The sequence below is a fragment of the Argopecten irradians genome, chromosome 13 (assembly GCF_041381155.1).
Source record: "Argopecten irradians isolate NY chromosome 13, Ai_NY, whole genome shotgun sequence".
Classification (NCBI taxonomy): Eukaryota; Metazoa; Mollusca; class Bivalvia; order Pectinida; family Pectinidae; genus Argopecten; species Argopecten irradians.
This window is the reverse complement of record NC_091146.1, coordinates 13,623,258-13,646,081: the sequence shown is the minus strand read 5'-3', so window position 1 is coordinate 13,646,081 and position 22,824 is coordinate 13,623,258. Positions and strand designations below refer to the sequence as shown.

General features: G+C 38.2%; 3 protein-coding genes across 3 annotated transcripts; 1 reads left to right on the top strand and 2 right to left on the bottom strand.

Moving 5' to 3' along the window:
* Positions 1-285: 285 nt before the first annotated feature.
* Positions 286-3,111, bottom strand: LOC138305614 (fap1 adhesin-like). Its single transcript, XM_069245914.1, has 2 exons — positions 1,503-3,111; positions 286-1,403 (listed from the first exon to the last, which is right to left on the bottom strand). Exons 1-2 carry the CDS (start codon positions 3,109-3,111, stop codon positions 286-288), a joined length of 2,727 nt encoding a protein of 908 aa, XP_069102015.1.
* An 8,847-nt stretch (positions 3,112-11,958) lies between these two features.
* Positions 11,959-12,813, top strand: LOC138305613 (mucin-21-like). The gene has a single exon (XM_069245913.1). It carries the CDS (start codon positions 11,959-11,961, stop codon positions 12,811-12,813), a length of 855 nt encoding a protein of 284 aa, XP_069102014.1.
* Positions 12,814-16,343: 3,530 nt separating this feature from the next.
* On the bottom strand, positions 16,344-22,312 carry LOC138306272 (uncharacterized). The gene is made up of 3 exons (XM_069246685.1): positions 22,111-22,312; positions 18,935-18,994; positions 16,344-17,825 (listed from the first exon to the last, which is right to left on the bottom strand). Exons 1-3 carry the CDS (start codon positions 22,186-22,188, stop codon positions 16,848-16,850), a joined length of 1,116 nt encoding a protein of 371 aa, XP_069102786.1. The 5' UTR covers positions 22,189-22,312; the 3' UTR covers positions 16,344-16,847.
* Between the last annotated feature and the right edge of the window lie 512 nt (positions 22,313-22,824).

Genomic DNA, 22,824 nt, shown 5'->3' with positions numbered 1-22,824 from the left:
CCACATACATCGACAGGTTCAGCCACATACTATCGACAGGGTTCAGTTACATACCCATCGACAGGTTCAGTTACATACCCATCGACAGGTTCAGTTACATACCCATCGACAGGTTCAGTTACATACCCATCGACAGGTTCAGTTACATACCCATCGACAGGTTCAGTCACATACCCATCGACAGATCCAGTCACATACCCATCGACAGATCCAGTCACATACCCATCGACAGGTTCAGTCAATATCCATCGACAGGTTCAGTCACATACCCATCGACAGATCCAGTCACATACCCATCGACATGTTCAGACACAAATCCATCGACACGTTCATCCACATCCCATCGACAGGTTCAGTCACAAACCCATCGACAGATCCAGTCACATACCCATCGCCAAAATCACACACATACTCATCGACAGATCCAGTCACATACCCATCGACAAAATCACACACATACTCATCGACAGATCCAGTCACATACCCATCGACAAAATCACACACATACTCATCGACAGATCCAGTCACATACCCATCGACAGAATCACACACATACTCATCGACAGATCCAGTCACATACCCATCGCCAAAATCACACACATACTCATCGACAGATCCAGTCACATACCCATCGACAAAATCACACACATACTCATCGACAGATCCAGTCACATACCCATCGACAAAATCACACACATACTCATCGACAGATCCAGTCACATACCCATCGACAAAATCACACACATACCCATCGACAGATCCAGTCACATACCCATCGACAGATCCAGTCACATACCCATCGACAAAATCACACACATACTCATCGACAGATCCAGTCACATACCCATCGACAGATCCAGTCACATACCCATCGACAAAATCACACACATACTCATCGACAGATCCAGTCACATACCCATCGACAAAATCACACACATACTCATCGACAGATCCAGTCACATACCCATCGACAAAATCACACACATACTCATCGACAGATCCAGTCACATACCCATCGACAGATCCAGTCACATACCCATCGACAGATCCAGTCACATACCCATCGACAAAATCACACACATACCCATCGACAGATCCAGTCACATACCCATCGACAAAATCACACACATACCCATCGACAAAATCACACACATACTCATCGATAGATCCAGTCACATACCCATCGACAGATCCAGTCACATACCCATCGACAGATCCAGTCACATACCCATCGACAGATCCAGTCACAAACCCATCGACAGATCCAGTCACATACCCATCGACAGATCCAGTCACAAACCCATCGACAGATCCAGTCACATACCCATCGACATATCCAGTCACATACTCATCGACAGATCCAGTCACATACCCATCGACAGATCCAGTCACATACCCATCGACTGGTTAAGCATCATATGATATATCATCAGGTGCAGCATCAACCACAGGAAGAGGTTCGACAGAAAACTCAGGAATAGGCTTGTTTGTATATGTAGTACTGACCTCGGCTGGGGGTTTAATTTTGCTGCCATACGGAGAAGTTCTGATGTAATCTGCAGATGTAGTTATAATATCATTTATGGAGGTGGATCTTCTGGGATCTCCGGATGTGGTTCTTTGTTTAAAAGTACTGACGTCATTCATTTGTGTAGCTATGTCAACATCCGGAGAATTAGTCTTTATGTCATCTGTAGGAGTAGTGCTCACGTCGTCATGAGAGGTTGTACTGACGCCAGCTTGTTTGATAGTGCTCACGTCGTCATGAGAGGTTGTACTGACGCCAGCTTGTTGGATAGTGCTCACGTCGTCATGAGAGGTTGTACTGACGCCAGCTTGTTGGATAGTGCTCACGTCGTCATGAGAGGTTGTGCTGACGCCAGCTTGTTGGATAGTGCTCACGTCGTCATGAGAGGTTGTACTGACGCCAGCTTGTTGGATAGTGCTCACGTCGTCATGAGAGGTTGTGCTAACGCCAGCTTGTTGGATAGTGCTCACGTCGTCATGAGAGGTTGTACTGACGCCAGCTTGTTTGATAGTGCTCACGTCGTCATGAGAGGTTGTACTGACGCCAGCTTGTTGGATAGTGCTCACGTCGTCATGAGAGGTTGTACTGACGCCAGCTTGTTGGATAGTGCTCACGTCGTCATGAGAGGTTGTGCTAACGCCAGCTTGTTGGATAGTGCTCACGTCGTCATGAGAGGTTGTACTGACGCCAGCTTGTTGGATAGTGCTCACGTCGTCATGAGAGGTTGTACTGACGCCAGCTTGTTGGATAGTGCTCACGTCGTCATGAGAGGTTGTGCTGACGCCAGCTTGTTGGATAGTGCTCACGTCGTCATGAGAGGTTGTACTGACGCCAGCTTGTTGGATAGTGCTCACGTCGTCATGAGAGGTTGTGCTGACGCCAGCTTGTTGGATAGTGCTCACGTCGTCATGAGAGGTTGTGCTGACGCCAGCTTGTTGGATAGTACTGACGTCGTCATGAGAGGTTGTGCTGACGCCAGCTTGTTGGATAGTGCTCACGTCGTCATGAGAGGTTGTACTGACGCCAGCTTGTTGGCTCACGTCGTCATGAGAGGTTGTGGTGACGCCAGCTTGTTGGATAGTACTGACGCCGTCATGAGAGGTTGTGCTGACGCCAGCTTGTTGGATAGTGCTTACGTCGTCTGATGTACTTGTTACGCCATCTGAAGAAGAAGTTATGACACCATCTTGTGCAGATGCACCGGAGTTATCTGCAGGGGAAATACTAACTCCATTTTGAAATGTACTTCTCGAGACGTCTTGAGAAACAGGACTGATGTCATTTGGATCGGTGACGTCATCTAACTTGACGTCAGCACTAACTGAAGAGCTGATGTCATTAGGAGGAATCTTACTAACGACGTTCGTAGGAATGAAACTTACATCAATTGAATGGGTAGGAGGGACGTCAGCTCGATCGTTTGATCTGACGACATTTGATTCATTAGAGCTGACGTCATATTGGAGGGTATGACTGGTATTCTCTACATTCCCCTTTACGAACATCTGCATGACGTTGGACTGATTGACACCCCCGGCAGAACAGAACTGTTTAGCACATGTTCTGCATTCTTGATTATCCATATTGTAGTTGAATGAATGACAGTACGTACCACAATGTGATGAACACTCGATCTGACTATGTACGTTCTGCTCTACAGTCAAAACGTCAAGATCGTAGTCAGTAATAGGCACATAAATTACACGTGTAAACGAAAGTGACATCATCGCCCGGACCGTACACCCAAAACCTAAAAGCAGCCACATGTAACTATTCATAACTGAACGACTTTTGTTTTATATTCAGGACGCAAAATCCAACACCTCACGAATTACATATACAGTTATCAGTCACAACAGTTTCGGGTGAGACACATTGATCTTACGTAAAGAGTATAAACTGAACACAAGTACAACCGACTTCAGCTAAAACTATCTGATGTCTGTAGGTCTCGTTTCCAGTCTGATACAATGTTGTTTGATATGTGAATTAAATATACCTGTAGCTTATGTGGTATTGGGAATGCGCATGCTCGATGCCGAGTCATGTATAACGTGTAGTCACTTTCTTATGAATCGTTCCGCGCATAGAGCCATTTCAGAAACGTCTATAACAACTGCACCCTTTAAACGCCGGTGTTGTGGACAGCAAATTCCAATCAAGCAAAATAATTGTTTTAACACGTATGTTTTAGATATTGAGTACCTTATAGCATGCTATTAACGAATCAATTTACACCATTACGAAATGTTAGTTGTAATTTATAAACCACCATCAAGTCCATTTAATCGAAATGTTGATGTCAAAGAGAATGGTATAGATGTAACTGAGATAATTTATGTGTTCGTTTACGAACTGTTCGGGCTGGTTTTCCACGGACAATATCTTCACAATGACTTATTCAACAAGTACTCATTTTCAGTTAACAAACATTTGATCATATCAAAATGACAAGGGACCCTCTCCTATTTCGTTATGTGGCGCTAAATACTTGCTGGCAGATAACGGCCAAAAGGTATATTAGACCAGGTACATTAAAGGGAATGGCAAGCTCTAAAACTGCAAAATTAATATAAAATTTTAAAAAAAAACCAGAAAATAGATTCGATTCAATAATGTGGTAGCACAATCTGAGTTAAATACAGATCCGTCGTTGGAAGATCTGACACCATCCCATTAGTGATCACGTTCTGGTGACCTTTGCACATGGTCAATCAAATTGTTGCCGCCAGCATCTTGACTAGGGACGAGTTAGTTTGAAAATCTGTCAAAAGTTTTTCCGTGCATGTAGCCATCTCGCCCAAAGAGCTCAAGAAAGCTAAATGTATATGCATACTGGGACGAAATGACGTTTTCAATTGAGATAGTAAGATGAAGAAAATACATTTTATCTTAGTGCAGGTGGTATAAAGGTCATCAGACTGTGACCCCTTATGGGATGTTGTAAGATCCTCTATTTAACAGAGTGGTTGTAAGGACCTGTCATTTAATCAGATTAATGGTAGAAGGTCGAAATAAGCAATCAAGTGTTTAATGATGATCAACATCCAGTTGGTTTCACGGGATTGTGACGTCAGAGTCACTTTTGCACAGTGTTCATAGTAATTATAAAGTGATTTTTAATTTTCTTTCCTATTTGATGTTAATTTGGATCAATTCCATACTATGTAATATTCCGGATTTGCATATTACAGAGTTATCTGAGAAAATGACGTAAATTGCGCTCACAAAATAATGACGAAACAATCGATACTTACCCGCAAGGGAGCTAACTTTGTAATATGCAAAGACGGAATATATTAACCGAAGAGGAGGTATGTATCGGTATACCAACCTGGTCATGCGTAGGTTGTGCATTCTGAGCCGCGATCGACTTTGATATTAAAGGGGCTATTCAGTGAGGTTAATTCTGTTACATAACCACGAATCAAAATCTGACAAAGTATTGCTCTACTTTCGCTATGAAAAATAAAATAAAACTATTGACATATTTTGCATCGCTAATAAAGGTAATTGATACCATTGGAATTCCAAATCGTATGGCTATACGTACGATTAAGCATGTACATTGTGTACACTACACCCATTCCAAAGCCGGTAAATAGTCACCGAAAAGTTAATAAAATTTTCAAATCAACACGCTGGTAGACGGGATTGTTTCTTTCACCACAACCCAGAGTACATTGTGGATAGATCGGAAATACATCACTTCTAATGAAATGTAGAGTTGTTGAAGTAGTTGGTATCATGTGTACAGAAATGTTCACAGTGGCCACAGTGTGTGGTTACAACGTCGCGTTCCGTCCAATGTCTTGTACTGTATTGCCGAACCCTGGCCGCGCGCTACTGAAACATGGCAACATTTGTCTAAAACTACTCAAATTGCTCTTACAGAAGCGTGTTTACCTTAATAGTGGCATGACACTGTCTAGAAAACATCTTTATCAATTCTTCGCTGGCTATCATGTACCATGACACCTCGTACACGCGAATTAGAAAAATGTGTACCTGGAAAATGTGTACCATGACACCTCGTACACGCGAATTAGAAAAATGTGTACCTGGAAAATGTGTACCATGACACCTCGTACACGCGAATTAGAAAAATGTGTACCTGGAAAATGTGTACCATGACATCTTATACACGCGAATTAGAAAAATGTGTACCTGGAAAATGTGTACCATGACACTCGTACACGCGAATTAGAAAAATGTGTACCTGGAAAATGTGTACCATGACACCTCGTACACGCGAATTAGAAAAATGTGTACCATGACACCTCGTACACGCGAATTAGAAAAATGTGTACCTGGAAAATGTGTACATGACATCTTATACACGCGAATTGGAAAAATGTGTACATGAAAAATGTGTACCGTGATTTTGTCCAGGTCGCACGTTCATGCATTCCCCTCGGGTTGTCACACTCTCAAAGTAAGGAATTATAATATTAGTCTTTAGATACATTTGACTTTATTCAGCCAATATCCTTGCCACATCTCTTTAGAAATAAAAAACGGCTCTTATTAGCTGCGGACATGTATGCTGGTTATCGATTTAATTTCGTTACAACAGAAAATGCATCACTATGTAATTCTATGGTTATGGTTCAAAATCTTTGTGATATGAAAAAAACAATATCAGCATAATCTTTTTGAAATTGATTATTTTTCACACACCGCTTGATAAAGTATCTGGCAACACCCCATTAGAGGTCACATTTTGGTGACCTTTCGAATTTGACAAGTAAATTGCTTCTTTTAGAATCCTGAAAGTAACTTTTAGTGGACTAAGAGTGACAGAGTTGTCTGAATCATTTTCGTGTATCTAGTCATCTCGCCCAAAAAACACAGCATAGCTAAATGGGTATGTAGTCTGAGACGAAATGGCATTTTATGTTTATGTGGCGTGGTGGAAAACAATGTGTTTGAGTTAAAGTTCGGGGTGTATATCAACAAATCATTTCAGCAAATGGAGAGGGAATAAGGATATGCATTTTTAATCAAATTGATATAAGCTAGACACAACTGTTTACTACAACTTGAAGCTGAGAAGATTTGGAACAGCTATACGTGCATTACAAAAATGTCACTAGATATACAGGAATCCAGTTCCATCGATCTCTGCAGAGTCTAGAATTGTTGTCTCGTTTGGATGTTATTGAAATGCATTCCAATCGAATACCTGTGGTGGTAGAGACGGCAGTGTTTATAATATTTTTTAATATTTCATTTTAAATGTAAAAAAAAACCTTTTCAGATATCCAAACATGACTGTAAAACGACATAAGCAGGTTTATAAATAATTCAAACGGATGCACAGTAGTTGACATGTCGGAGTGAAAAATAAAATAAATGCATGCATCAGCATTTTCATTTTTTTTTAAGTTTTGGTTTGTTTTTTATCGATTTGGTGTTTTATTTAAAGTCAATTATAACAGTTAAATGTCACTGTATATTCATCTCCAGGTGGCAATTAATTGGCCGATCACCAATGTAGCCATGCGTATTTTTGTGTTGTACTGCAAAGAATAATTCAAAGATGGGAACGTAATTGGCATATTTCTTTGGGACAGTCCGTCATTCCAAAATTTCCAGTAACACTATAACTTCCGGTCGTTATTTAAGGCCAAATATACGACAATTATAGCGTATGCTGTTGTATATTTATAGCTTTAGACAATACGAGGGGCGACATTGCGATAAAACATAGAATGTATGACACACCAGTACGACAACTGGTTATAATTGGTCGCAGACGTTATGTAACAACCTGACAAAACAATGTTTGGGATCATCAGCGATCAATGAACTGCTGTAAATAACTTAAAGAAAGACATACATCTTTTTTTATATAATAGTCGACATTTTGTCTGAACATGAATGTTTTGACCAATTCGACAACGAAATACTGTCTTTGTTATTAGGAGGGTTAATTAAAACAACAATACATATACAGAATGAAAACTGGAGAAAACAGTATATTGGATATAGCAAAATTAATACAACCTACATTGTATGAAAATAAAAATGAGGGAAAATGTCCAAATATGTTAAGTTACCTTTTAATTAGCGAGTGCTTAGTACATCTTAAAAATATGAAGCAAGAATGTAGCATGCAAGTGCTTTTGTGTTAGGAAACACAGATCATTTGTTCATCATACATATAAATTACAAATGTGACATATTATACATACATAACATGTTGCTCCAGGTATCTGATATGGAACATGTGTCGCCTCACATGATCAGATATATTATGCTTTTGGCTAGAAACCTAAAAAAGGGAGAAATTAGCGTGATTTAGCCATCTCATGAGTATACAGTGTATATAAGGAACGGATCTTCCTTTTGTCGATTTCACGGGATGGTGATTTGAGTTGCTTTTTGGTCTATTTCATGGGATTGTGATATGAGTTGCTTTCCCCGATTTTACGGAATGATGATTTCAGGCGCTTTCGTCGATTTCACGGGATGGTGATTTGAGTTGCTTTCCCAGATTCTACGGGTTGGTGATTTCAGGCGCTTTCGCCGATTTCACGGGATGGTGATTTGAGTTGTTCTTTACATAATAACACGATGAACTGATTGATATTGTTTGGGATATAAATAAGCTATATTAACCTTTTATCCTCATGTAGTGCACTATGTGTGGATAACAAGTTAATATTGCTGTCGTCCTATTGAAGGCTGTGTCGGTTGAAAATGATGACAATGAGTAGGGTTTGAAGTTTGCTAACGGCTCATTTATTCAAGCTGTAGTTGTAGACAAAGTTCTCTCTCCCACTCTATCAAGTACCATTCTCTTCCTACTACCCTTGGCATATCTCACTTCAGAACAGGTGTTTTTGCTTTCATCATACGACCCATATATACTGTGGCTTGCTGCTGAATCTTCGTCTGATATTAAGAGCATCTACTGTTTATGTAAAGTTTTGGCATTACCGAGAGTGTTTGCCGGTAACCAGTGTCCACTCTGCTCTCTGACTTTTGACACCGCTGCAGTTCATCTTTGTTCTGAATGTACTTTCTACGATGCCCTAAGACAAACTTTCATGGAAGATATTCAATCTGAATTTGACCTTTCTATTTTCAATTTCATTGAAAATTTGGATCATTCCTCCTTCACCCGTAGTTTTTTAGGAGCCAGTACAGTAATCCCCTTCACCAGTGTTGCAGACCAAAGACAATTCTTTATAAAGTCAATTCAATATGTTGTACGCGTTAAGCGATGCCTTTTGTGAACCATTGAAGTTAATCAACGTTACTAAACCGCGCGGCTATATTAACTTATTCATAAATTGTATATTCCAGCAGCGAGCTCCGACCTATTTAACTTTTATTTTCATTATTCTTTTCTTTCTTTCTTTATTTTTTTTTTTTTGTGTGAATTTAATTGTATTCAATATCCTCTAACGGGGGAAATAAAACTTGATGATAGGAACAGCTACAGAAACAATACATGTACATGTAACATATATTGATTTAATATTTGTTGTATCGTATAACCCTAGGTCGATAACAGCTACAGAAACAATACATGTACATGTAACATATATTGATTTTATATTTGTTTTATCGTATAACCAAAGGTCGATAACAACTACAGAAACAATACATGTACATGTAACATATATTGATTTTATATTTGTTGTATCGTATAACCCTAGGTCGATAACAGCTACAGAAACAATACATGTACATGTAACATATATTGATTTAATATTTGTTGTATGGTATAACCCTAGGTCGATAACAGCTACAGAAACAATACATGTACATGTAACATATATTGATTTAATATTTGTTTTATCGTATAACCCTAGGTCGATAACAGCTACAGAAACAATACATGTACATGTAACATATATTGATTTAATATGTTTGTTTTATCGTATAACAGCTACAGAAACAATACATGTACATGTAACATATATAATAACAGCTATAGATACAGTAATACTTAGCATTATTTGAGCTGCACATTCCATCATAATTTATCAATAAGCTCAATTAAATCTTAAGGGAACATATAATCCCAATGGTAAACAAGCATCGGCTTATAAAGGGGCTTATTATAGGAGTTTACCTATATTCTGTACTTATCCATACAGCGTGCGGTTCCCCGAATGTGTGATTGCCGACATATTTTGGTGTCTATTTGTAGTGAGAAACAGGTAAGTGTATTCTTAAAGGTGTGTTATACTCCAACCACCGCACGACAACTGACATCACAGGTAAAACCCATAACCATGAGTATATATCATTATGTCATTGATTGAAGACAATTTTTGATTTGGTGGTTTAATGAAATAAATTGGGTAGTATTAACTAACATATGCTATTCAAATGTGATAAGATAAAAGATATAATAAAAACAGTGGTAAATAATATTAAAAAACTAAGTTAAAACAAACACACACGTAGTTACCAACAGTTTCGCCTCTTGGTGCATGCGCGTAGCTAACTCAGGTACTTCATTCCATAACACATAGCCTCTATTCTATCGACACTTTACGACTGGCCACGACTTTGTAATACTTATTTCGGGATGCAATTAATTAATATTTAATTTTTATCAACGTGAAGTTAAAAACCTTAGCAACAGTAGCTCAATTGCACAACTTTTCAATAGTGGTAATGGGTGTATAAGTAAGTACTTTTAATAACTGAACAACAGAAATGGAAAAAATTTGCACAGTGATATACTAAGCGTCACTAAATCGTAGCATGTAAAGCTCCCAATAAGATGTTTAAAAAATAAGTGAATAGTGAAAAAAAGTATTGGTGACCATTTAAAGTTTTTAGCGGTAAGTGGAACATAAATAGGCATCTTTGGTCAATACCAAGTTTTTACGAATTTCTGTTGGCTAGGTTTTCATCATGTATATGAACAATAATTGGTTCTGTAGATAAAATTAACCAATATAAAAAATTAACTTCACACACAAAAAACATTCCTAACTATATGGCACGGAATTTTTTCGTGCAATTAATTATTTTTTTATATTAACGTGAAGTAAGTTTGTCAAACTTTTAGGGTTTGTGACATGGGTTAGAAAATAGGGGCAGAATCAATACTTGTTTATGTAGGAACATATACATATGATATTTATTTTGTCTATTTTTTTAGATTTTGATGAAGAAGCAAATTCTTTTTTAGAGCAATATGGCTAAATGTAATCATATATTCTATTATCATAAGTGAGTGATTTCTGAAAAAAAAACTAAAATCTACAACAAAAATAATTAAAAAATAATTCATTTCTAGTTGTAAATAAGGTATCTTACGAATATGTATAATTTTTATATATATCTATTTATATATATCTATATACAATTCTGCTTCATTATTTCATATATTTGAAATACATTTCTATTAAAATTACAATTTGTTTTTGAGGAGTGTTGAAGTGATATGATGAGGGGGATGGCGAAATTTCAACCAAGAGGATTTCTCGTATGTCTTATAAATTTTTGCAGTTTTAGAGCTTGTCATTCCGTTAACATTCTAAGCCTAATATACCTTTTGGCCATTATCTGTCAGATATAGCGTCACATTGTACAACAGGAGAGTGTTATTGTTAAGTCTGATAGGTTTAAATGTTTGATAACGATTTGAGATACGTACTTATTTAATAAGTCATTTTGAAGCTATTGCCCGCGGAAAAACCACCCAGAACAGTTCGTACAAACACATAAATTATCTCATTTGGATCTATACCATTCTCTTTGACATCTTCATTTGATGGAAGTTCCTTTTGATGGTGTTTAATAAATTAAAACTAACGTTACGTATCTGATATGGATAAGTTTCATTAACAGCGTGTTATAAAGGTACTCAGTTCATAAAACCAGGTGTTAAAACCAATTAGTTTGCTCCATTGGAATGATTTGTCCTGAACATCCACGTTTAAAGAATGCAGTTGTAGATATTTCTGAAATCGCTCTGTGTGCGGAACGATCCATTAGATAGAGGCAGTACGCCATACAGGACTCGATATCGAGCATGCGCATTCCCAATACCACAAAAGCTATGGGTACAATATCAGACTGGTAACGACACCTGCTGATACAAGATGGTTTAGCTGAAGTCGGTTGTACTTGTGTTCAGTTTATACACTTTACGTAAGATCAATGTGTCTTACCCGAAACTGTTGTGACTGAAAACTGCATATGTAATTCGTGAGGTGTTGGATTTTGCCTCCTGAATATAAAACAAAAGTCGTTCAGTCATGAACAGTTATGTGTGGCTGCTTTTAGGTTTTGGATGTTAGGTCCGGGCGATGATGTCACTTTCGTTTACACGTGTAATTTACGTGCCTATTACTGACTACGATCTTGACGTTTTGACTGTAGAGCGGAACGTACATAGTCAGATCGAGTGTTCATCATATTGTGGTACGTACTGTCATTCATTCAACTACAATATGGGTAATCAAGAATGCAGAACATGTGCTAAACAGCTCTGTTCTGCCGGGGGTGTCAATCAGTCCACCGTCATACAGATGTTCGTAAAGGGGAATGTAGAGAATAGCAGTCATACCCTCCAATATGACTTAAGCTCTAATGAATCAAATGACGTCACTTCTATCCATTCAATTGATATAGGTGTAATTCCTACGAACGCCGTTAGTAACATCACTGAAGGAGTTGCCAATGACATTTCTCATGATGACGTCACCTCTCCAGATAAGATATCTGCCAATGACGTCAGCTCTACACTTAGTGATGTAGTCAAGTTAGATGACGTCACCGCTTCAAATGACCTCAGTTCTGTTTCTGCAGACGTCCCGAGAAGTACATTTCAAAATGGAGTTAGTACTTTCTCTCCAGATGGCGTAACAACTACATCAGATGACGTCAGTACTATCCAACAAGCTGGCGTCAGTACTACCTCTCATGACGGCGTGAGCACTACTCCTCCTGATGAGACTTTGACCAACTCTCCGGGCGTTGTCATAACCTCACAACAAAATGACGTCAGTACTTCTACACAAAGAACAACATCACCAGATCCCGGTAGATCCACATCCATAGATAATAGTTTTACTACATCCGCAGATGACGTCAGTGTTGGTCACCTAGACGACGCTAGTACTTCTTCGTATGGCGGGGAAATGACAACACGAGCCGACGCCATTACTACAAATACAGAAGACCCCATTTATATGTATACTGGCGAGCCTTTTCCTGAGTATCCTGACGAGTCTATTACTGAGTTTACTGGCGAACCTGTTCCTGTGAATGATGCTGAACATGTGGATGTATCATATAATAGTTAATCAGTCGATGGGTATGATACTGATTCATGTGATCCCGGGATACCTTTTTGTCGATGGCGACGTCGTTTAAAAACTCGTGTCTCCTGCTCAGTGAAAAACTCCAGCTCAGTCAGCTGTGAACAACAAACCTCATGTGCTCTCCTGCTCAGTCAGTCTGTGAACAACAAACCTCATGTCTCCTGCTCAGTCAGCTGTGAACAACAAGCCCTCATGTCTCCTGCTCAGTCAGCTTTGAACAACAAACCTCATGTCTCCTGCTCAGTCAGCTGTGAACAACAAACCTCATGTCTCCTGCTCAGTCAGCTGTGAACAACAAACCTCGTGTCTCCTGCTCAGTCAGCTGTGAACAACAAACCTCATGTCTCCTGCTCAGTCAGCTGTGAACAACATACCTCATGTCTCCTGCTCAGTCAGCTGTGAACAACATACCTCATGTTTCCTGCTCAGTCAGTATAAACTGATGAAATGATTCGAAAAAAATGTACTTGTTACTATGTTTTTGCAAAATCATATAATCAATAAAAAAACAGTATCAATTTCTCAGTTAAAGTTTGAAGATTGTAATTAGTTTATATTTCTTGTGTGTATCATTGTATGCTCTGTGTGTATCATTGTATGCTCTGTGTAACCTTATATGTACCAAACTCAGTTGGAATTAATCAGTCTATGAACTGCCATCCGCTTATATGACGTCATTACCATTGTGACGCCACAATTGTTGTATCATGATCACTGAAGATAGATGTTCAAAGGGTTGCTACGTTTTTGACAATAACTAATTATTTATTTAAGCATTGATGTCACTATTTTTTAATTTTATCGGGGTATGAAAAAAAAAAATTGTTTGCAAACTGTGTGAATCCGCGGAGCGGATTCTCACAAAAAGTTTGCAAACATTTTTTTTTTTTTTCATAACCCGATAAAATTAAAAAATTGTGACATCAATACTTATAATTAATTTCACACTCTATTTTATAAAATGAAGTATGTTTAAATGTAACCATTATAGTGGTTTTTCAAGGGATTCTTTTTTCTGAATCAATACGCATTATGGATGCAGTTGTTTTTGAGAATTTTATTATAAAATTGATATAAAATCTAAATACAAGCATTACACTGCATTCAGTTGACAATAATTGGAGTATGAATGTCAAATGGACACGGCAACTTTAACAGGCAAGCTAGCGTTTCACGTTTAATTTGAATGTTGTTCGTTGCCTAAATAGCTGCTGACCTTAACGTCATTATCATTATTACAGTCGTTTATTTATTGTAAGTTTGAAATTGACATACAAGCCATCATGGAATTTGTCTGTTGTAATTATTTTCTTTGTTAATAATGAGACCGAGATATGTTTTTCTCCCATACTTCACAGGGATATCCCGCGGTTACTAGGGAAAAGATAACCCTATCTAACACATGGGGTAAGACAGCTCGCACGCGCTAGACAAAAACGTGACGTCACCAATACATGCGGCGTAACTGTGGCGCGCATTGATGATGACGTCATCAATTTTGACGCATAACGACGTTCCTACGCTAATGGCACTATCACAAAGCTGGAAACCAAGTGGAATTTCATCACTTTTCTACTACGTATGGGAGAAAAATAATCAAATATGGGTCTGTGAAGTGGACAGGGATATCTCGACCCTCATGAAAGATTTTGGCTGTCAACCCTCGGCAAGCCTCGGGTTGACCGCTCAAAATCTTCCACTCGGGTTGAATTATCCCTGTCCACTTCACAGACCCATGTAAGATTCTATTACTCTATTATTAAAACCGTATCAAATATATTATCATTACACGGTAACGACAACTATGGGAGGATCAACATTAACATTATAACGCTCAGATCAACATTAAACACTAGCGCGCTTCAGTAGTCGTTATCCAGTGGACATCAGTCCTCTTATTGTTCCAACAGAAAGGCAGTCTAAATCTACGATTTACAGGTAAAGTCATTTCCAGGTACTCACTTCAACATGATCTCTTAGTCTAAGCGTGTGTTCAATTTGCGGATTCGTTCATTTGCACCAGTTGTACTAAAGTGATTAGATTTTTTCATGATGGCGACATCCATATGAAAGATACATCTGTACGCTTCGATTATGAAAGTCGAGTAATTTCTGAAATCGAAACATTTAAGATACTCAATGACATAGATTTAGTGGACAAAGTTATTCACACTCTCCGTAACTCCACAAACTAGATGTTATATCAATAAGTTATATAAGAAACGGAGCAGGACCAGACTTACACAAGATACTTTTGGATAGAAGGGTAGTAGACAATTATAACTCGCTACCTAACAATGTAGTAGAGTTACCTCCCCTTAATTGTTTTATATCTCGTCTCGACAGCCGTTGACGCAATGTATCGTTCAAATTTTATCCTAGTTTTTTATGACGCTGCGCAACCACAAATTTTAAATGAAATTAATCAAAACGCGCTGTAATTAGCTAATTGGAAATTAATAGTGCCAAGACATAGGTAATGTAGCAAAGGTGTAAACAATAAAATTGATATGAAAGTGATACCTGAGTAACTTCGGCACACACTGAAACAAATAATCCATGTAATTTCATCGTCATCGGATATAAATACACTCTGTCTTATTTTCAAAAAGAAAACATTTTGATGACAAAAGACAAAACTCGAGTCCGCCATATTGGATCCAAGTGGTACGCTTCTGAAAACGAACCACTTGTACCGGTACAGTTCTTCTGGTACGACGCGTTCAATTTGAGATACAGTCGATTGATATCGATACAAGTGGTTCGAATCTGAAAAAGGAACGCACGATTATATTACCTCTTAGTCAGAGTTTAAATTACGGGAAAGTGTGACCTTATAGAATGCTTAAATATTGTACTTCATTAAGCTAGTCTAAATATGACTCTGCTAGGAGCTGTTGTTGACAGTCATGAAACGCTTCAATTTACAAATTTGACATACAAAAAGCTGTCGTTTTCATTGGTCGCCTATCCTCGAATTACTAGGGGTTACGTTCCACATATATCTCATAATTTAAACTGGAGGCAAACTGGAAAGAACAAGTAATTTAGTCCTTTGATGTACATCAAAAGCCGTGAACGGCACACTGTGAGTTGACTGTGTGGCTTTGAAGTTGGGGTCGCTCTCTCTGTTGGGTCTTCAAAGGAAATCCCTGTATTTTCTTCTGCCTTCGGGTTTTATATGAGATAGTCCAGTAGAGACTCGTATGTTGTTCGGACCCCTGGGAGTATCGTGGATGTGGTTCGCCTGAACCTAAGCCACATCCAATCAGAATTGAAGTGGAAACTTCAATTTTTGACACGACATCTGCCAAGGGTTCGGGTATCGTAGACTTCTGTACACTTGGCTAGCGAAGTTGACTTTTAATCAGATACAAATTACAATTTGTCGGCGGTGGAGCATCATTAACTATACCGTCTGGCTGGTAGTGTCCTTCACAGCTTATTCTCAGAGCCAATTGTTCTAACACCTCGACTTTCCAGGTGAATTCATATAAAATAACAACTCAGAATTTTATCAACTTTGAATTTTAATCGTTGGAAACTTAATATACAGTCTTTCGAATACAATTCACAATACTGTGTAATGTTTCAAACAATTTGCCATATTCAGAATTACAACAATTTCACTCACAGTGATCATTCTTTTTCTTGATATTAAGGAACGGTAACTCAATTTAAATTAAATGACAGTATTTTTCCTCTGATTTTTTCTATCCATAAGTTGAAGTGTTTACATATTGCCTTTATCTATTTTTTATGTATTTTTCGAACTTTTTTTAATTATTAATAAAATGTATTTTTCTCATAACTAGGTAATAAATAACACTACCCTATGATATTGAAATTCTATAAATAGGTCCGTTATCTATCCACATCCGTGGTCACTGTTGAATCGGAAAATGTTGGCTTCCCTTCATCGTCCTTGGTCCTTGTATATCAGTACGTGTCTTTAAGGTTATGCGTGCCTTCTATAGACGCCATCGTGGTCTATACAGTGATATCAGTCCGACCCATCACACCCTAGCCATCAGTTTGCGCATGAGTATCTCCTCCAGCTCCAGTGGTTCCTCCGTGGGCCGAGGGAATCGGTGTGAGTTCACATCCATGGAACCAACAAGTGACATCAACATGCTTTGGAGGGACGAACCTCCTGGTGCCGGTCCACCCAAAATACTGTTGGATATCGTTGACGTCGGTCCTTTGTTTGTAACGTTGGATGTATTTGCTCCCTGAGTAGACACGGCGCTACTTCCGGCTGAATTGACATGCGCAGATGTTTGTATGAATATATCCGGTGAGCGGGGCATGGTATTTGTAGAAGAATTAGGTGCACTGATGATGGTAGTGGTCGATGGTTTGCTGTTAGTGTGAGAGTCGATCCCTGTATTCAGTTGTGGGACATTCATTTCCTGCCACTGGTCGACCGGGGCTGAGCTGTGAGACGAAGAGTTGATAGGATCCACATTCACTAGCCTATCGTGGGCTGGTCGCGAACTACGAATAAATTCAGAACGAGACAGAGTCTGATCAAGGGGTCGGATGACAACAGGTTGTGACGCGCTCTGCATGCCAATGTCGGTGAAGTGTCGACCCTGGTCTGTCCTTCGTCGCCTCTCCGCGGCCTGTGAGTGCGAACTGATCATTATGATGTCGGATGACGGTCTGGAATCAAAGCGATCGAAATTTGATCTCGAGGATCCGCCTGATGATCTAAATCCACGTGATTCGCCTCGAAACCCGGAATCACTAAACCTAGAGAATCCGCGAGAATGACTTCGGGAATTGGAGCGTCCTCTAGTGTCAAACTCTATATCGATTTGTGATCCACCACGACCCCAAGAACTACTTCCGGATCCGGTATGCCGGGAGCGTCTGTCGCTAGGAGACCCACGTTCAAAGGCGCGGAGCATTTGTCGATCTTCCCAACTCAGTCCACTCCGAGTACTTGTGAATGGGTCGCTACGCCAGTCCTGTCTATCAAAGGCTGAGCCCTAGAAACAGAGATCAAATCTTCTTAACAACCGATAGAAAGTACAGTACTAACTATATTTATAAACTCGTTCTTGCCAACCCGTAATGGCTGTACTTGTATATAACCAATAACATTAAAGTTTGACTTTTCGCTCCACTACGATACGCTCTAATACACGATGTAACCATTCCCCGTTCATACCTCAGCATGGTTACTGGCATAGATACATCCGAGAGAATCAACCACACTGATTGGCTAACTATAGGGGCCGTAAACGTGTTGGAGAGCACCGTAGTTGAGCGGAATCACAAGTGTTATTTGAATTAGATTGTGTATCAATGTAACTTTTGTAATCAACCCAAACTCTAACTTAATGTATACATATATATATTTTTTTTAATTTTTAGCTCGCCTTTTCGAAGAATAGGGGGAGCTAATATTGTCACCCCGGCGTCGGCGTCGGCGTCGGCGTCAGCGTTGGCGTCCCATATTACGTTAAAGTTTTTGAGCAAGTTTCTGTTTCGTCAATTGTTAAAGCTTAAGTCATCATAAATGTTTATGATTTTATTTTTCTTATGTGTATGGATGCTGAACGTGATAATACAACCAATTTGGGGCCCTTTAGGGTTTTTTTAGTCTGTTAATTTGTCATATTTCCATGTTAAGTTTTTGAGCAAGTTTCTATTTTGTCAATTGTTTAAGCATAAGTCATCATAAATGTTTATAATTTTATTTTTCTAATGTGTATGGATGCTGAACGTGATAATACAACCAATTTGGGGCCCTTTAGGGGTTTTTTGAGTCTGTTAATTTGTCATATTTCCATGTTTAAATAGTAAATACTTGAACATCAACTTCTTCTGAATAGGCGAGCTTTGCTGTTCTCCAACAGCTCTTGTTTATTTATTTATTTATTATTTATTTTATTTTTTTTTTTTTGGGGGGGGGGGGGGGGCTGAAGTTAATCACGAGTTCCTAGCTCTTAGTTCCGTAAGAGTAAACGGGCCTCGAAACTTCATTCACAACTACAGTGCTCCCGTTTCATATCGATAATTCGTCTGAAATAAAAATATGTCAATAATGGCAGATAAGTTATATGGAAAGATTTAGGAGTACTTATATAATTACCTGACTTGAGGGGCGACGCCAACGAGAGTCAAATCGGGAGTCAAAGCGGCTATCCGGATTCTGTGAAATGATAATGAAATAAACATAAGAATCCCCAAATAGTTACAGAGTATAAATGGAAAGGATGTCCCATAAAATCTAAAATGCTGCGACATTTACCTTCTATTGTGTTTTGTTTACTATAAACATCATTTATTATCATGTCATCTTGAAAGAAGGGGAAATCGCAATATCAGGAGAGAAACCAGCGCCCAACTGTCAGTATCTTGTGTATGTCCCACGAATATTAATAGCAACCAAAAGGTACGCGAGACTTGGGGCGATGTACATGTCCCTAAAACAACTTACATGTACAGTGTACAGCGTGAGAGTTAGATAAACAAAAGGGTGGTTACAAAACGACTATGGAAAAGTATTCAATTCTTTCTACTAAAAAAGGAAGCTGTCAGTCAATATTACAATGTATGTTTTATTTCTTTTACACGATCCCTAAATATACATCTCAGTAACATGTAAAATAATTTCAAATTCAAACAAGTTTACTGTTAGTGTTGCAAGCAACACACGTTCCCTGTCGTCGATTACGTTTTTTTCTTAGTTATGTTATCATTGTGTAAGTTTGAACCAATTTCGTTGATGTGTTCTCAAATTATCATTCGGAACTTAAAATTTGTGAACAATCTATTTTTAATAACAGTGACTTTTGTAGTTGACCTTTTTACCCAAATTCAATCCCAAGCTGTATTTTTCATATGCTACCGTTGTTTGATCAAAATCCGCTGATTTTTTTTCTCGAGCTATCGTCTGGAAACGAAATCCGGTCAGTCAGGCAGACAGACTGACGGACGGACAGACAAGACAGACAGACGGGAACAAACACTTATATAGTCACCTCCGGTTTCACCGACAGGGGACTAATAAAGGCGAGAAAAGTATGAACAAAAGTATTACGCATATTTACGAATAAAAAGAGCACACTTTAAAAATGACTGAATTTGGTGATGGCTTAGTATACAAAACGTCAATCAGGACCAAAAAATGTCGGATTTTAAAGCTCAAAAAAATGGTGATTTTTCAGCAAATTTTTCATATTTTGTTTGGACATTACATTTTAACATGTAATAATTCCGATACCACCTAGTTACCAAGATTTGAACGCAGGAAATGAAAAAAAAATATTTTTTTTAAGTAATTTGGCTTGACAAAAATTGTTTCCAACAACCAAATTATTATTCCCACAATCAGTTATTTGATTTATCAGATTGTAATACATCATTTTGGATTACAAAACATCACCGGATTTTGTTATTTTTTCCCAAACCGTAACACTTGACAGTTTCCTGGTGTTTGGAGGATAATGACGATTTATATTTAGAGTTCAAAAAATAATCCTTTTCATGTTCGAAATTTTGTAGACTAGAAGCCTCTCAAACTGTCAATTCAAGTTCCGTAAAACCATGACACTTTTCGAAAAATATGGTGTCTTTTAGAATGAGGCATCATTGTTTATTTCCTGTTGGATAACGCAAATATAAGATGGTTACCAGTGTCACATATTTCTTTATAGTTTTACTTTTCGTTGTGCTTGCTTTTCTCGCCAGTTCTGTCGTCTTCGACCTCTCGGTGACCTGATGTTAAAGAGATTTAAGAGCAGAACATCGGGCTTCAGGGATTGTGGAGCTCTTCCTGGTTCCAACCTTAGTTTCACCTAGATTCACATATCTTATATTATGATTCCAGGAGACTTCCCCGGCATGATGGAAAATAGACACCAGAATCAAACATTTGCGGAGGGTGGTTGGTTCTCCTTAATTCGTATGTTCTCATTGTACAGGCGGATTCTTTGAGGTTATAAATGAGGTCTGCAGTGAAGTTTCAGTCTCACTAATTTAACATTTATGCAAGGCAAGGGCACGAATAGTGTTTTTTTGTGTCGCTTTTGGTGGGTCATGCTACATCTTACATATCGGCCAACGTTATATCGCTTATAATTTCTTTTTGCGCCCATATTTAATGTTTATATTTTCAACAGTGTCTCGATAGTCTTTTTTATGCTCTCTTATGGGCATTTTAATTCAAATATATTTTATTGTATGTTTGAAAATGTGTGACACTCTAATAAAATAAATAATCAGTATGCATATATATCTAGTTATTGAACATGACGCAGATGTTACCGTACACGGTCAAACATTGTCAGAATTTTAAATTCGATCAAAATAAACTTCGCACATCATATGCAAATGTTTGACAATTTTGTTTAAATTCTCGGTGTATTTCTGTCAATATATATATCAGTCTCCGTTAAGTAATACAAAATCCGTTAAGTAATACAAAATTCATATCCGAATTACTTTAAATTTTTTGACGTTGGAAAGGAAAGCAGCTTTTGAACAAACAAATAGCAAAGCAGAATAGGAACAACTCTGAGTAATGTTAATATACATTTACTAAAGACTGTAGCGCGAAAGTGTACACAATGAAAGTGATTTACAAATTTGAATTTACAAGCTAATTTTACAAAAGAAATGCAGTTAAAAGGAAAATTACAAGTAATGAGAGTTAACTCCCTTCGCACGTAAGACAGTAAGCCGGTTTTTTGAACTAGATATCTTGTGTCGGTATTTCGCGATCCATGAACGACATTTCGTTCTGGCGCTGTGGAAAAATTACCAAGAAAAGATGTTTAGCGGGGTGAATAGATAAAAACAAATGCGTTTACGGGCCATCATATTTGCTCTGTGTGTGTGTGTTTTTTTTTTATATATATTAGGACAAAAAGCGTCTATTGAGGGTTACCCGTTCGACCTTAATTTTTTACCCCTACCCTATTTTTGTCCAACTTTTCTTCGGAAAAAATTAAAAGCCCAGATTTCGATGTCAGACTCCGGTTCTGGCCATTACTTTAGAGTGAAAGACATTATAAAAAATCCTCCCGACCTACCGATTTTATTTTTTCCCAGTGATATCCTAAACAGACATATTGTTTCGGCCTTATAAGTACTAATTATATCACTAATTATGCACCGTCATAGCGAGGCAAAGTTGTTGCATTATAAGAAATATAAGGTCTTTGCACGTATTTCCACACAGTTAATAAATTGTTTCCAAGTGGAATTACTGAATTAAGAATGAAGAATTACGGAAATCAAGTAACAGTACAGAAATGTACATACCCGCCTCAGAAACCTCTGGCCCATGGACACGTGTAGAAAACAGACTAAGCATAGTGCAAACACCAACATCACTTCCATCTTCTCTTAGGCGCCGACTCCAATCCAAATTCTCATAAACTTCAACAACTATTTTTGTTAAAATTAAAATTAAAATGTAAAGTCTATTGGCGGGAACCTCGGAGACATTCGCTGACCGATCTAATCACTTAGACTGTTGGCCTAGTCACTAACAGTAGTGGATTCCGGACAATGGTCATCGTGCTTGACCAATAATCCATTGTGTAATTGTTCGCATTTTTTACGAGATCTCGCGGCAGTAATGGAGTCGTTAACCTTTCGGTGTGTCTGGTGTCACCTCACAGTCACGTGATCACGAAAACAGTTAGGTCACAATAATCTGGGTTCTGTTTTTAATTATACAACCATAAAAGGAAACATACATGGGACAGAGCAAAACAACAGCAGATACAAAGTAAAATCAAATATTCAGTATAAAGAAAATATTACAATACATATGACATTAATATAAACATTTCTTCTCTGTTTTTACTTTTAAGTTTTTAATCTAGTTTTTTAATATCATATACATCTAAACACAACTATGGTCAATTTAGGACTTGATAGGGCAAGGAAGTTTAGTCAGAAACTCGCGACCAGAACATTTAATGTCAAACAAGCATAAAATCTGCCATGTACCCGTCACAAAAACAGAAA

Coding starts and splice junctions, on each gene's coding strand:
- LOC138305614 (XM_069245914.1), bottom strand. CDS start 3,111: ATGGATAATCAAGAATGCAGAACATGTGCTAAACAGTTCTGTTCTGCC. Junction 1,404..1,502: donor TAAACCCCCAGCCGAGGTCA/GTACTACATATA, acceptor ATGCTTAACCAG/TCGATGGGTATGTGACTGGA.
- LOC138305613 (XM_069245913.1), top strand. CDS start 11,959: ATGGGTAATCAAGAATGCAGAACATGTGCTAAACAGCTCTGTTCTGCC.
- LOC138306272 (XM_069246685.1), bottom strand. CDS start 22,188: ATGGAAGTGATGTTGGTGTTTGCACTATGCTTAGTCTGTTTTCTACAC. Junction 18,995..22,110: donor GCCAGAGGTTTCTGAGGCGG/GTATGTACATTT, acceptor ATCATTTCACAG/AATCCGGATAGCCGCTTTGA. Junction 17,826..18,934: donor GGCGTCGCCCCTCAAGTCAG/GTAATTATATAA, acceptor CTCTGTTTCTAG/GGCTCAGCCTTTGATAGACA.